Source organism: Zalophus californianus, chromosome 1, assembly GCF_009762305.2.
Source record: "Zalophus californianus isolate mZalCal1 chromosome 1, mZalCal1.pri.v2, whole genome shotgun sequence".
NCBI lineage: Eukaryota > Metazoa > Chordata > Mammalia > Carnivora > Otariidae > Zalophus > Zalophus californianus.
The window spans coordinates 5,605,606-5,618,361 of NC_045595.1; the positions used below are offsets into that span (position 1 = coordinate 5,605,606).

The window sequence follows — 12,756 nt, forward strand, 5'->3', positions numbered from 1 at the left end:
TCATGACCTGAGCCGAAGGCAGACGCTTAAGGACTGAGCCACCCAGGTGCCACCCCCTTTTTTTTAAAAACAATTTTATTTATTTAGTTGGTGCAGAGAAGGGGAGCACAAGCAGGGGGAACGGGAGAGGGAGAAGCAGGCTCCCCGCGGAGCAGGGAGCCCGACATGGGGCTCGATCCCAGCACCCTGGGATCATGACCTGAGCCGAAGGCAGACGCTTAACCGACTGAGCCCCCCAGGGACCCCTCCTGCTTTGCTTCTTGTTCTCTCCTTTCTCTTCCCTCCAGGTCTTTCCATCGAGTCTTGAACATCTCTCCAGCTCCCCGTGCCCCCGCCCAGCTCACGCTGGCTGCCGCCTCTCCCGGTGCCTCTTTCTCCGGCCCCTCAGTGTCCCTCCTGTCTCGCCTCCTGTGTGCTTGTTCCTGGGCCACCTGCAGTTCCTATTTGCCCCCCCTTCCCTGTCCTTCCTCCTGTTCTCTCTCCCAGGGGCAACAAAGCAGGGCCGTTCTCGTCCCTTTTGCTGAGCAGAACTACCAGATCCATACCCCTGCCCCTGGGCCCAGCTTGGTGGTCGCCTCCCCCTTCCCCCCACCCTCCCAGCCCCCCTCTTCCACTTCCACCTCTGCACCTCTGGGAGGGTCCTTTCTCTCTTCTTCCTTGCTCTCAGTGACCTGGCCTCTCACACACTTCCTCTCCTGTCCCTGTCCTCTGCCACCTCTCGACCCCAGGCCTCTCCTCTTCAGTGCCCCTGGGGGCAGCACATCTGGCCCTGCACGGCGGGGGCGCTTGTGGTATGATTCCCAGACCCTCCACACCTTCCCGCGGAGCTCCTGCAGAGGTGGTGACCTCCCCCAGGCTGATCCTGGGGGAGCCCACTGGAACTCATCCCCTGGGCCCCATTTCAGTGTCTCCACGGAGGCCCTGGGATTCTGCCAGCCTCGAGCAGGGGCTGCCCACCCTGACTTGGGTGAGCCTACTGCCTTCTCCCCTTTAAGCTGGGTCTGTGAGTGGCTGGCCAAGGGCGGCCCCATGTTGGAAAGAGGTGGCTTGGCTCTAGTCTTGGCTGGGAGCCAGGGACTCACCTGGGGTGGGGGGGGTCTCTCTGCACTGCCTGCTGAGTCCGCTGGGGGTGGGCATGTGTCTTGGGGTGAAGGTGAGTGTCTCATCAGTAGGATATGTAATTAGAGACCCCTTGGGGCCTCCAGGGACGGACGAGGAACTCTAACAGGGACATAAGCTCTCAGAGAATTTGGCTCCATTCAAGTTTTATTGGACTCCTTTCGGCCTGGAGCTGGCTCTGGTGGGCTGCGGAGGTGGCCTGCTGCCCAAGGGAAGGGAGAAGGGAAGGGCGGGCAGAAGGAAGGGGCTGGAGAGAGATCATTAGCCCTCACCCCCCTCCCCCAGGGGAGGGCCGTCCCTGTCTCCAGCACTGGCCCCAGGGCCACCAGTCCAGCCACCCCATAAATCCCAGCCACGGGGCACAGGGGGCCAGCCCTCAAGGCCAGTCCTCGGCTGGCTATGTGGCCGGTGTGTGCCCGTTGGCCAGCCGCCCAGCGAGCCGGCTCCGAGGGCCGTCCATGGGGGCTGCCCCGGGCCTGTGAGTGGCGCCATTCTTCAGCGGCAGGTGCCCCTGGTCCGCCTCCCCGTCGCTCGAATCGGACTCCTCCACGTCGCTGCGGACGTCCTTCTCCATCTGGGGAACAGGGAGGGGTGTGAGGCTTGGGCCGGGCCGGGCCTGGGGGCTGCAGCGGGGCACACACAAGCCACCCCCCCCCCCCGGCCCTACCCGGCCTTTCTTCAGGAAGCTGCAGAGCATGCGGAGGATGAGGCCAGACCAGAACACGTGCAGCAGCTGCAGCACCATCAGCAGGACGTTGAAGAAGTAGTAGCCAAAGAAGGGGCTCCGCTCAGCAATGGACTCGTAGTATGTGGTATAGAGGATCCTACAGCAGCGAAGCAGGAGGGAGATGGGGCTTCAGCAGCGGCCGCAGCCCTCAGTCCCTGGGACCTCTAACTTGTGTGACCCTCCTTGTTCCAGAACCTTCCATGGCTCCCTCTGCCCTCCAGAGGGATAGCAGTGTTCTGTAGCTGGGCATTTAAGCGCCCCTCTCACCTGGTCATATTAAACTGTTAGAACGCGCACTTGCTGACTGGCCATTCATGACCATGAACCCTAAGGGGATGCTTGCTGGTCTAGCTGCTCCCCTGCGTGTTCTTTCACACCTTCTCTTCTCTCCTCAGAGCCCCCCCTGGCCCCCCAGGCAGTGAGCTTTCGCCCCGCCCTGCCCCCGGCTTGGCTGTGGGGTCACCAGTGGCCAGCCTGGCTCAGGCAGCTGGCCCTCCCTTCCTGATGCTCTCCTCCTGGGCCTTCAGGGGCCCGCATTCCTGTCTCCTTCACAGGCTGCCCCGACCTACAAATTTCGGGGGCTCCAGGTCACCCAGTGACCCCATCCAGTCTTGTGGCTGCAAACTCTGGACATGTACATGTGCATCTCTGTCTAGAAGCCTGGGGTTCTAGACAGACCCCACAAACCAGCACAGCCAAAGCTGAGCACCTGCTCAAGCAGCAACTCTGAACTCATGCCTGTTTCATGACCCTCGAGTGACCCCCCGAGTGTACCCACCTCTGTCACCTGCAGTGGTCCAGCCCCACCATGGCTCACCTGGGCCAGCGCAGTCTCCTGGGCTCTACCTCCCCAGGCCTCCCCAGTTCCTGCTCAGGCCTCTCACCAGCTGTTCCCCAGCAGCCACCAGAGGACGCCTGTGAGCCTGAGCCAGGTCTGTCCCTCTTCCGCACACAGCCCTCCAGGGCTCCCTCCTCACTGGTGTAAAAGCCTAAGCCCTTCCTGAGGCCCCCAAAGCCTGGAATGACCTGCCCCGTCCGTCCCTTCTTCCCTGTCTCCCCCTCGCTCACTCTGCTCCAGCCACATGGGCCTCCTTGCTGTACCTCCACGGCAGGCCCAGTCCTGCCCCCAGGCCTTTGCACATGCTGTGCTTGCTGCTTGGACCACTCTTTGCCTATGATCAATGTAGGTTTTCTCCCTCCAGTCTCTCTCTATGAATGCCATCAGTGACGTCTTCCCTGACCACCCTAATTCCAACTACCTACACACTTCCTGTGCTCTTCCCAACCTCATTTTCTCTTTAGCAAATCACTTTCTCATGCTTTATATTCTACTTGTTTGCCTTATTTATTATAGTCCCCACCCACCCCACGTCAGCTTCACTTGAGCAGGTATCTTCATGTTGCTCCCTCATCAGCAAACAGACTGGGCAAAAGACTTTAGTGAGTGTGTGCCCAACCCTGCTGCCACCTCCATGTTCTGGGCACAGGGGAGAATGATTGAGCCCAGAATGCTGTGCTCAGTGCCAGGAACACCTTTCCTTGCCTTCTCCTGGAGGCCTCCTGGCCAACACCCCCAACTGCATGGGTCAGGAAACGCAGGGTGAGGTAGGCCTGGATCTCAGACATGCCCTCCCTCCCTGCTCCCCAACCAGCGGGAGGGCAGACTTACTTTGTAGGGAAGAGCACGAGGCGAGTATAGAAGAAGACCAAGGAGAAGATGATGAAGAGGGCGTCGCACACTTTCCGCCTGTTCGTGTAATTGAACATCTTACCGGCCTGCGGAGGGCGGCAGAGAGAAACGGCCTCAGGCCAATGGTGGCGAGGGAGGAGGGGAAGGGGCGAATAGGTGAGAAGGAGGGTGCTGGGAAAGGGCAGGGCCTCCTCTCCAGGTACTGTCGAGAAAGGTGAAGCGTGTGCCTCCGGGAGTGTGAGAAGCTTCATTTCCCTGGAAGCCACAAGGGCGCGTGGTCTCACGGCAGGGAGGCGGGGCGGGGTGGGGCCTCCCCTCCCGGGAAGGCTGGGAGATGGGGCTGGGAGGGTGGGGTTGGGGGGAGGATCAGGCTGGGAGGGTGGGGTGGGGGCGGGATCAGGCTGGGGGGTGGGTGGGGGCGGGGTCAGGGTGGAGCGGGGGAGAGTCGGGCTGGGAGGATGGGGCTGGGAGGATGGGGCGGGGGAGGGTTGGGCTGGGAGGATGGGGCTGGGGGGAGGGTGGGGCTGGGGGTGGGGTCAGGCTGGGAGGGTGGGGCTGGGAGGATGGGCTGGGGGCGGGGCCAGGCTGGGAGGGTGGGGCTGGGAGGATGGGGCAGGGGCGGGGTCAGGCTGGGAGGGTGGGGCTGGGGCGGGTCAGGCTGCAAGGGTGGGGCTGGGGCGGGGTCAGGCTGGGAGGGTGGGGCTGGGGCGGGGTCAGGCTGGGAGGGTGGGGCAGGGGCGGGGTCAGGCTGGGAGGGTGGGGCTGAGGGCGGGGTCAGGCGGGCCAGGCCCACCTCCAGGAGGTAGTCGGAGGCGTCGTGCAGCAGCAGCACCAGGGAGCCGATGCGCAGCAGGTTTGAGCTGTAGGAGAACACGATCAGGATGATGGTCACGAAGTGGTGTGCCACCTGCTCCTTGAAATCCTGCGGGAGACGGTGGGTCACAGCAGGGATGAGTCTGGGGGGGCACCCCACTGGGCTGGGGGCAGGCCCTCTCTGGGGGCTGGCTGGCTGGCTGGCATCTGTACCTTGTGGACTGCAGGTCCTCCGGCCTGAGGCACGGTGGGGGGGTGTCTCAGGGTAGGGGGTGAAGCCATCCCTCCCTATGTGTGACTGGATCACAACCTCGTCCCCCAACCCCAGCATCACTTCCCAGCCAGATTCTCGGCCCAGGCTCACCTTACGCTTGACATCAAAGGGCAGCGTGATCAGCAGTGAGATGTAGAAACTCAGCTCCAGGAGGTACCAATAGTAGAGGGCCGGTTTCAGGGGCTGCGGGGACGTGGGGCAAGGTTAGCTGCGGGGCGGGGGTCGAGGCTCGGGGGTGGCGGGGCATGGCTCAGGGCCCTCCTCGCTTGCTCAGAACCAGGACCCTTGAATCCCAATGAGTGAAGAAGGTGTAAGCTCCCCGTCCCTGGAGGTAGTCAAGGGCCAGTGGTTTTGCAGCAGCTCCTGCTCGGAGTTTCCCGGTGTCTGGTCCCTCCCCATTCCGCAGGGGAGGCAAAAATACAGAGTGGAACTCGGAGGGGAGTCGTGTGATGTCCGCGGTTCGCTCTCCCGTCTGTGGCTGAAGGAACTCTAACCACCCCCACCCCCCACCCCCAGCCTCCAAGCTCCACCTGCCACTCACCTGATTTGGGTAACTGTCCCAGCACATTGCCGGTGTCCACAGCCATGACTCCTGCAGGGACACGGGAGTCTGAGGCTGCCCAGAGGTCAGAGCCCAGCCCTCTATCCCGCCCCCCGGGGGGGCCCTGCCCAGGGCTGCTCTCATTCTAGACCCAGAGCTGTGGGCTGCGGATCCCCAGCTCCCGTGCACGGTGTGTCCTCAAAAGGCACCTGAGCAGACGCTTTTGCATGGGCTCCCTCTGCCCGAACCCCTCCGCACCCCCCAGTCCAGGCCCAGTGCACCGCAAGGGCTTGTGGGATAGGTGGCGGGGGAGGCAAGCGGCCAGGAACACTCACGTGGTAGAGGACGGACAAGCCACCGAAGAAGGAGCACAGGTAGAAAGCAAACCTCCAGCTGCAGATGGGGAGGGAGCCCATGAGGCAGCCACCGGAGGCCCGGACTCCACCCCCCCGCCCCGCACCCCCAGAGCCCCCCGCCTCAGCCCCACCCCGGGCTTACCTGGCCTCGCAGAACTTCTTGGTCAGGCAGGGCCGGTCCTGGTTCCGGCGCCTCCGGAACCAGCGCTGGGTCTGCTGCAGTGTGAGGCCACACTGGGCCGCGAGGAGGGCCATCTGGGGCTGGGGAGAGGTGATGGCGGGGGGAGTCACAGAGGAGGCTTCCCGTCCATGTCCCAGGACAGATGAGACCCAGCTGTGCTCCCCCTCTACCCCAGACCTCGCCTGTGGGATTGTCTGCCTACGGACATGGGGGGGGTCCCCCCAAAACAGGCCGTATGAAAATCAGCCCTGCTCACAGGAGAGGCAGGTGGCTGATGGGGACTGGGACTAAGAAAGCGGCTGGGGGTGGGGCAGCCCCCCTACAGGTTTTCCTATACCCTTCCAGAAGAGTCAGGTCTTACCCTCTCCCCAGGCAGGCAGTTAAGACCTTGCCTCCCACCCCTACCTGCAGAGGGAGGGTGACTGCGGCGGGGGAAGGTCCCCTCTACCGAGAGCCACAGTACAGTACAGATGGGAATGGGGGCCATCACAGGTCTGCTGTGGTCAACGCCCCCCCCCTCGCCAAGCAGTCAGTCCTTCCTCTCTCACCAGCTCAGCAGAGACCTGCTCCCCACCCCCCCCAGGCGCAGGATCTGCCCACTGGGCCAGCTGGGCTGGCTGGTGGAGTGGGGGTAGGAGCGCTGTGGGGGCACAGAGGCTGCCCTGGGCTTTCCCTGTTCCTGACAACGGGGCCCCATCCCACCCCCAGGCCCCATCCACAAGCCCCCCCCTCCCCTGCAGGCCGACGGGGATGGAGAGGGGCATCGGGGCTCTCACCTCCTTGGGCTTCCACCCTTCTGTGAGGAAGTACTTCTCCAGAGTGGCATTGGGCTTCACCAGCCTCCTGGCATGATTGCGCACACCTAGCAACCGACTCAGGGGCATGCCAACAAATCTGGATGCAGGGGAGACAGAGCCTGTCAATCCAGGTGGGGAAACTGAGGCTCAGAGGGGCCAGGTCACACACTGGGAGCCTGGAGGGGTAGTCTGGCCGCTGCACTGGGACCAAACCTAAGAAAGGCAGCTGGGCGGCCGGTCTTCAGGGTGGGGATGTGGAAGTTAACTTTTGGGGTCTCAAGCAGCTCCACTCAGCTCCAAACAGGAAGGAGAGTCCCCTCACTGCCTGTCTCATGGTGGTCCGGATCCTTGTCTGTCTCCTGCCAGGCTGGGGGGTCCCCAAAGGCAGAAAGGAGCAGGTGCACTCCCTCTCAGGCCTCCCTTCTCCCAGTGTGGACATGTGGAGGGGCCTGGTCCCTGGCCAGTCATCATACATCCCACTAGACCCCGCCCCCCGAACTTCATACCCACCAAACATCACCCTGCATTTGGGGAAACTGAGGCTCAAAGCAGCTCAGCAAGGAACTCCTTCCAGACTCAAATCATGACGGGGAGTGGGGGAGGAGGGGACTGTCATTTCTTGAGTGCTGACATCTGCCAAGCATGGGTCCAAGTCCACATTAGCTGCCGGTTCATTTAGCTCTATTGTCAAAGTCCCCATTGTCCTGATGGGCAAACTGAGGCCCAGACAGGTCAGAGAGATGCCCAAGGTTACACAGCGAGTGAGTAGCAGACTGGCCCAGGATTTACTTCAAAAATGGCGAGAACCTCTGCCTTCGACCCTGGAAAAGCTATCCAATCCCCATGGCCCTATGAAAGGACACCTCTGGGATGTGAACACACCCCCCCACCTCTGATGAGGCCATCAGTTAAATACACAACCCCCCACTCCAGGTTCCAGTAGTGAACCTGGGCATAGTCTGACGTCCACCCCCCCCCCCGACCCCGTCCCCGCAGAAAAGGTGGCGACTCGCCCTTCAAAGCCTGGCTGACTTGAGCCTCTTAGAATCCCTCAGGCAAAGCCTCAATCCCAGATGACCTACCCTGTGTGTGACCACAGGCCTCCCTTGACCTCTGGGCCTCCATTTCCTAGTCTGTAAAATGGGGATAATAGTACCACCTCACAGGGTTGCCCTGAGAGCTAGGACGCATAAGCTGCTCAGAGCAATGGTGGGCACAGAGTAGGCGCTTAGAGGGTATCTATTAAATAAATTCAACCTCAGTGGGTATTCCCTGGGTCCCCCCGGGGTCCAGGCTGTATCCAGGGAGCCCAGACAGGAACCGGAGAGACAAAGCAAGATGCAGAATGCTCCCGTGTCCCTGTGGTCAGGGCAGGACAAAGCCAGGGACCCAAAGCGGAGGCTGAAGGGGGCTAAGGGCTCTGGGGGGTGGGGGAGGGACAGCAGAGGGGCCCTGTGGGCTTCCTGCAACCCAGCCTTGAAGGAACTGCAGAGGGGTGAGTGCAAAGGCCAGGTGGCTGCATACGAGGTACCGGACCTGCGGAGGGCGTGGGGAGGGAGGGAGGCAGGAGGGGGAACCTTGCAGGGGTGGCTGATCATGGGGGGCCCAGCAGCAAAGGGGCCTGGCAGGGCAGGTCTGAAAGCTTTGACTACAGAGCTGGTCAGTGTGGGAAGGGTGGGGCTACCTGCGACCCCGGGAAGGGACGCCAGGAGAGGTGCTCTCACCCAGGAGGCAGCCAGCCAGGGCAAGAGGAGACCCGGTTTGAAGCAGGGTCTGGGTCCCATGAGAAACGACTGAAAATCTACAGGGTTTGGCAACCAGGTTGCTGGGAACCTGCGGGTGGTGGTGGTGGCGTATATTCCGGGGGGGGGGGGGGGGGGCAGCACCAGGCTGCAAGAGGCTGGGGAGGGGGACAGAAGAAGGGGAGGCGGGGCTAGTTTAGGCACAAAAGGGGAGGCCAGAGTGCTTTTGCTCCTTCCTTTGGCTACAAAGGGAGGAGGGAAGGTGTTAGGAGCCAGGAGGGAGGGGTGGAGAGGGTGAGGTGGGGGCTGAGGGGGGATGGTGGGGTGAGCTGGGGGTTGTGGGGGATGGGGGGGGATGGTGAGGTTGAGGGTCACCTTGCCTATAGGAGAGAGGCAGGAGGGAGTGGGCAAGAATTTCTTTGCTCTTTGCTCGGGCGCCTGGGTGGCTCAGTTGGTTAAGTGGTTAAGCAACTGCCTTCGGCTCAGATCATCTCAGGGTCCTGAGGTGGGGGCTCCTCCCCCCCATTGCATTGGGCTTCCTGCTCAGCAGGGAGTCTGCTTCTGCTTCTCCCTCTACCCTTCCCCCACCCCCCTACCCCCCCACCCCCGCTGGTGATCTCTCTCTCTCTCTCAAATAAAATCTTAAAAAGAAAAAAAAAAGTTTCTTTGCTTGCTGACGGGCCTCTGCAGACCCATCCTTGGTCAGCAAAGCAAGAACACGCCCTCCAGGGCCTCACCCCATTTGCTGACGACACAGCAAACCAGCCCTCAGAGGCTGGAAGAGTGTGGGCGGTAGCGGCTAGGGACGAGGTGGAGCCGGGAAAGGCACGCGGGCTCCAAGCCAGGCTCCATCCAGGACGCATTAGGACGAAAACCACACAGGACGGATGGCCAGGGTGAGCACTGCGCACAGGGGAGCGACAGCAGGGCCGGGCACCGCCGAGAGGCGGACACTCACCTCTCGAAGATGAAGCGCATGACCACCAGGGCCAGCGCCAGGGGCAGGGCTGCCAGCATATCCCGGGGGTGGGCATAGACCAGGCCATCCCGGTCCTCCAGGGCAGCCCACGAGTTGTTGGGTGGCAGCCACAACCTCTCCTGCCAAAACCATTCGCTGAAGCTGGACCACATCCTGTGGGCACATAGTCCAGTTAACGGGAGCGTGGCACACAGGAGGGCCCACCATCCCATCCTCGACACCTGTCCCCCGATGCCCGGCAACCTTGAGTTTATCACAGCCTGGGTTAAGGAGGGACTTGGGCTGGGTGCCCTCAGGCAAGTGACCTGCCGGCTCTGAATCTCAAGTTCATTTGTCAAACAGGGGCAGTAGCCCACCTGTCAGCCCAGCCTCACAACACCAAGTGCTTCCCCGGGTGCCTGCTAGCCCTGAAAACACACCTCATGAAAAGGGTTATTACTTTGCACTTCACAGGTACAAAAAAGGTGGCCAGAAGTCAGGGGACTGGCTGACTGGAGTCATAAAGTTGAGTTCTCAAACGTCCAGGAAGGTCTCCATGTGGGAAAGTGCCTCCAAATGCAGCCCAAAGATGACCAGCTGAGGAAATCTGCAGTTCGCTTCCTGAGCATCCTTCCAGGTGTGAACGTCGGCAGCCTCGCTTGCCACGAGGCTGGGTCCAGGTGTGAACGTCGGCAGCCTCGCTTGCCACGAGGCTGGGTCCAGGTGTGAACGTCGGCAGCCTCGCTTGCCACGAGGCTGGGTCCAGGTGTGAACGTCGGCAGCCTCGCTTGCTACGAGGCTGGGTTGCGGTTGGGCAAGCGTGCCTGGTGCATGACATGCTTGCCAGGTCACTGGGGCAGTACAGGTATGCCTTCCTTCCACCAAGGCTTTCCAGCGGCCGTCTTGAGGAGCCCAAGCAGCTTTGCCCTTTCCCAAGATCTTAAGACAAGTGCCCAGACCCCCCACACTGGTCCCCACTTGGGATGTTTGTTCATCATTATGTCTGTCCATCCATCCACCCATCCATCCATCCATCCATCCGCCTTATTACCTGCTGATCTGTCTGTCCATCCATCTGTCCCTCCATCCACCAACCAACCCACCGACCAGTCATCCATCTGTCCATCCATCCATCATCTGTTCATCCATCCGCCTGCCCACCTTGTCCATCTACACATCTGTCCATCCACCCATCTGTCTGTCCATCCATCCATCTGCCCACCCAGCTGTCCCTCTGTTATCTGACTTGTTCATGCCAGAATGTGGCTAGGTGTTGGGGACACAGTGGAGAAAAAAGTAGACCCATTCCTGTCCCTGTGGAGCTCTCAGCCCAGCAGGGGGGTCAGCCGACACACAAGTACGCAGATTCATAAATGAGATAGGACCGTGTGATGGGGCTGCTTGAAAATGAGCAGGGTACCATGATTTTAAATGAGGTGACCAATGAAAGCCTAAGGAGATACCATCTGAGCAGAGACCCAGAGATGAGGAGGGCCTGGGTTTATGCAGAAGAGAGTAGTGGTGGTAGGGAGGGACTTTCAGAGAAAGAAGCAGCAGGTGCAAAGGCCCTGAGGCAGAACCGAGCTCAGAGTGTTGGGGGAACAGCAAGAGGCCCCTGTGGCTGTAGCGGAATGAGTGAGGGGGAGAGAGGGAGGAGGGGAAGGCAGGGAGGGGACAGGGGCAGGTCATACAGGGCCTGTGGGCTTCAGGGAGGAGTTGGGATGACGTCCCCCGACATTTGTGATGAAAAATTTCAAACCTACAGAAAAGTTGAAAGAATTTACAGTGAACTCCCAGAACCCACCACTAGATTCTACCGTCCACATTTTGTTCTACCTGCTCTATTTCATATCTGTCAGTGCATCCATCCACCCCCCTCCTTCCCCTGCCCATCCGCCCCCCTCCTTCCCCCCCCCAATCAGGCCATCTTATTTTTCCGGATGCATTTTAAAATAAGCAGCAGACATCAAGTTGCATCACCCCTAAATATTTCAGCATGCAGATCATTAGCTAGGCTTCAGTATTTGCTAATGGGTTTTTTTTTCTTTGAAGATAAAATTTACTAGAGCGAAATGCATAAATCCTTAAGCGTACAGTCGCCGAGTTTGGACAAATACAGGTACCTGCATGACACAGCCTCCAACCACGAATATTCCCATCCCTCCACAAAGCTCTCGTGTCCCTCTCCGGTCAATCTCCATCTCCCCCGTCCAAAGGTCACCTCTGTCCTGATTTTTGTTTCCATCATGCATTCGTTCCGTCTGTGCTAGAACTTCATAGAAACAGAATCACACACTCCACCTTTGTGTCTGGCTTCTTTCGCTCCATGTAATGGTTTTGAAATTCATCCATGTCATAGCATCTATTGGTAGCTTTTTTTTTTTTTTTTTTACTGAATCGTGGATACATATCATTTGCTTGTGGATGGGTGACTGGGATGCTTCCCATTTGGGGTGATTATGAGCAAAGCTGTTAATTGCATACATGTCTCCCTGGCCAACCCCCAGGGGTGGAATGGCTGGATCACAGGGAAGCTGCCTGTCCAACTTCATAACCAATGGCCAAACTGTTTTCTGGGGTGGCTGTACCATTTTCCACTCCCACCCGTGGAGTGTGAGGGTTCTGTGGCCCTTAGTTTTATTTTAGATAAGAACACAAGCCACGGGGCGCCTGGGTGGCTCAGTCGTTAAGCGTCTGCCTTCGGCTCAGGTCATGGTCCCAGGGTCCTGGGATCGAGCCCCGCATCGGGCTCCCTGCTCGGCAGGAAGCCTGCTTCTCCCTCTCCCACTCCCCCTGCTTGTGTTCCCTCTCTCGCTGTCTCTCTCTCTGTCAAATAAATAAATAAAACCTTTAAAAAAAAAAAAAGAACACAAGCCACGGGGGTTTGGCAGCCTTGTGGGAAGTGGCCTTTTGGAGGCCGGAAGGAGGGGCTATCCACTGGAAGGAGGTGGAGGGGAGGAGCAGGTTTCCAGAGACTATTTTTTTAAGCTTGTTTGTTAGTTTATTTATTTTTAAGTAATCTCTACACCCAACATGGGGCTCGAACTCATGACCCTGAGATCAAGAGTTGCTCGATCTTCCGACTGAACCCACCAGGCGCCCCTGCAGAGACATTTTGGAGGCAGAGCCCCCAATAACTGAACACCCTCCAGACAGGAGCCAGAGGAAGAGACACACGCACACAGGATTCCATTTTTATCAAGTTCAACAGCAGGCAAAACCAACCGAGGATGCCAGCATCAGTGTCCCAGGTTACCACTAACCCAGTGGCTTCAAACGATGCAGATGTACTCTCTCTCAATTCTGGGGCTCAGGAGATGGGGCTTGCTGGGCTGAACGCAAGGTTGGGCAGGGCTGGGCTCCGTCCAGAGCTCCAGGGGGGAATCTGTTCCTGCCTTTTCTGGCTTCTAGAGGCCACTTACACTCCTTGGATGAGGGTCCCGTCTTCTGTCTTCAAAGCCATCTCTCTCTCTGACCCTCCAGCCTCCCTCTAATAAAGACCTCTCTGATGACACTGAGTCACTGGAGAATCAGGGGTCAGCCCCCATGTCAAGGTCA

The 12,756-nt window shown here is 59.7% G+C and overlaps 1 protein-coding gene across 5 annotated transcripts in view; it reads right to left on the reverse strand.

The window, feature by feature from the left end:
* Positions 1 to 1,254: 1,254 nt before the first annotated feature.
* Positions 1,255 to 12,756, reverse strand: part of CERS4 (ceramide synthase 4) — a 30,963-nt gene continuing 19,461 nt past the window's right edge. For 3 of the 5 annotated variants that reach the window (XM_027584225.2, XM_027584224.2, XM_027584226.2), the window contains 10 exons: positions 9,199 to 9,372; positions 6,478 to 6,595; positions 5,663 to 5,781; positions 5,500 to 5,557; positions 5,165 to 5,215; positions 4,714 to 4,806; positions 4,330 to 4,458; positions 3,516 to 3,622; positions 1,787 to 1,943; positions 1,255 to 1,693 (listed from right to left, as the gene is read on the reverse strand). In XM_027584225.2, the coding sequence (XP_027440026.1) occupies positions 1,517 to 1,693; positions 1,787 to 1,943; positions 3,516 to 3,622; positions 4,330 to 4,458; positions 4,714 to 4,806; positions 5,165 to 5,215; positions 5,500 to 5,557; positions 5,663 to 5,781; positions 6,478 to 6,595; positions 9,199 to 9,371 (1,182 nt within the window). In that variant the 5' untranslated portion in view covers position 9,372 and the 3' untranslated portion in view covers positions 1,255 to 1,516. Of the gene's footprint in view, positions 1,694 to 1,786; positions 1,944 to 3,515; positions 3,623 to 4,329; positions 4,459 to 4,713; positions 4,807 to 5,164; positions 5,216 to 5,499; positions 5,558 to 5,662; positions 5,782 to 6,477; positions 6,596 to 9,198; positions 9,373 to 9,638; positions 9,765 to 12,756 lie in introns of those variants that run through there. The other 2 variants (XM_027584227.2, XM_027584223.2) reach the window with 2 other exon arrangements.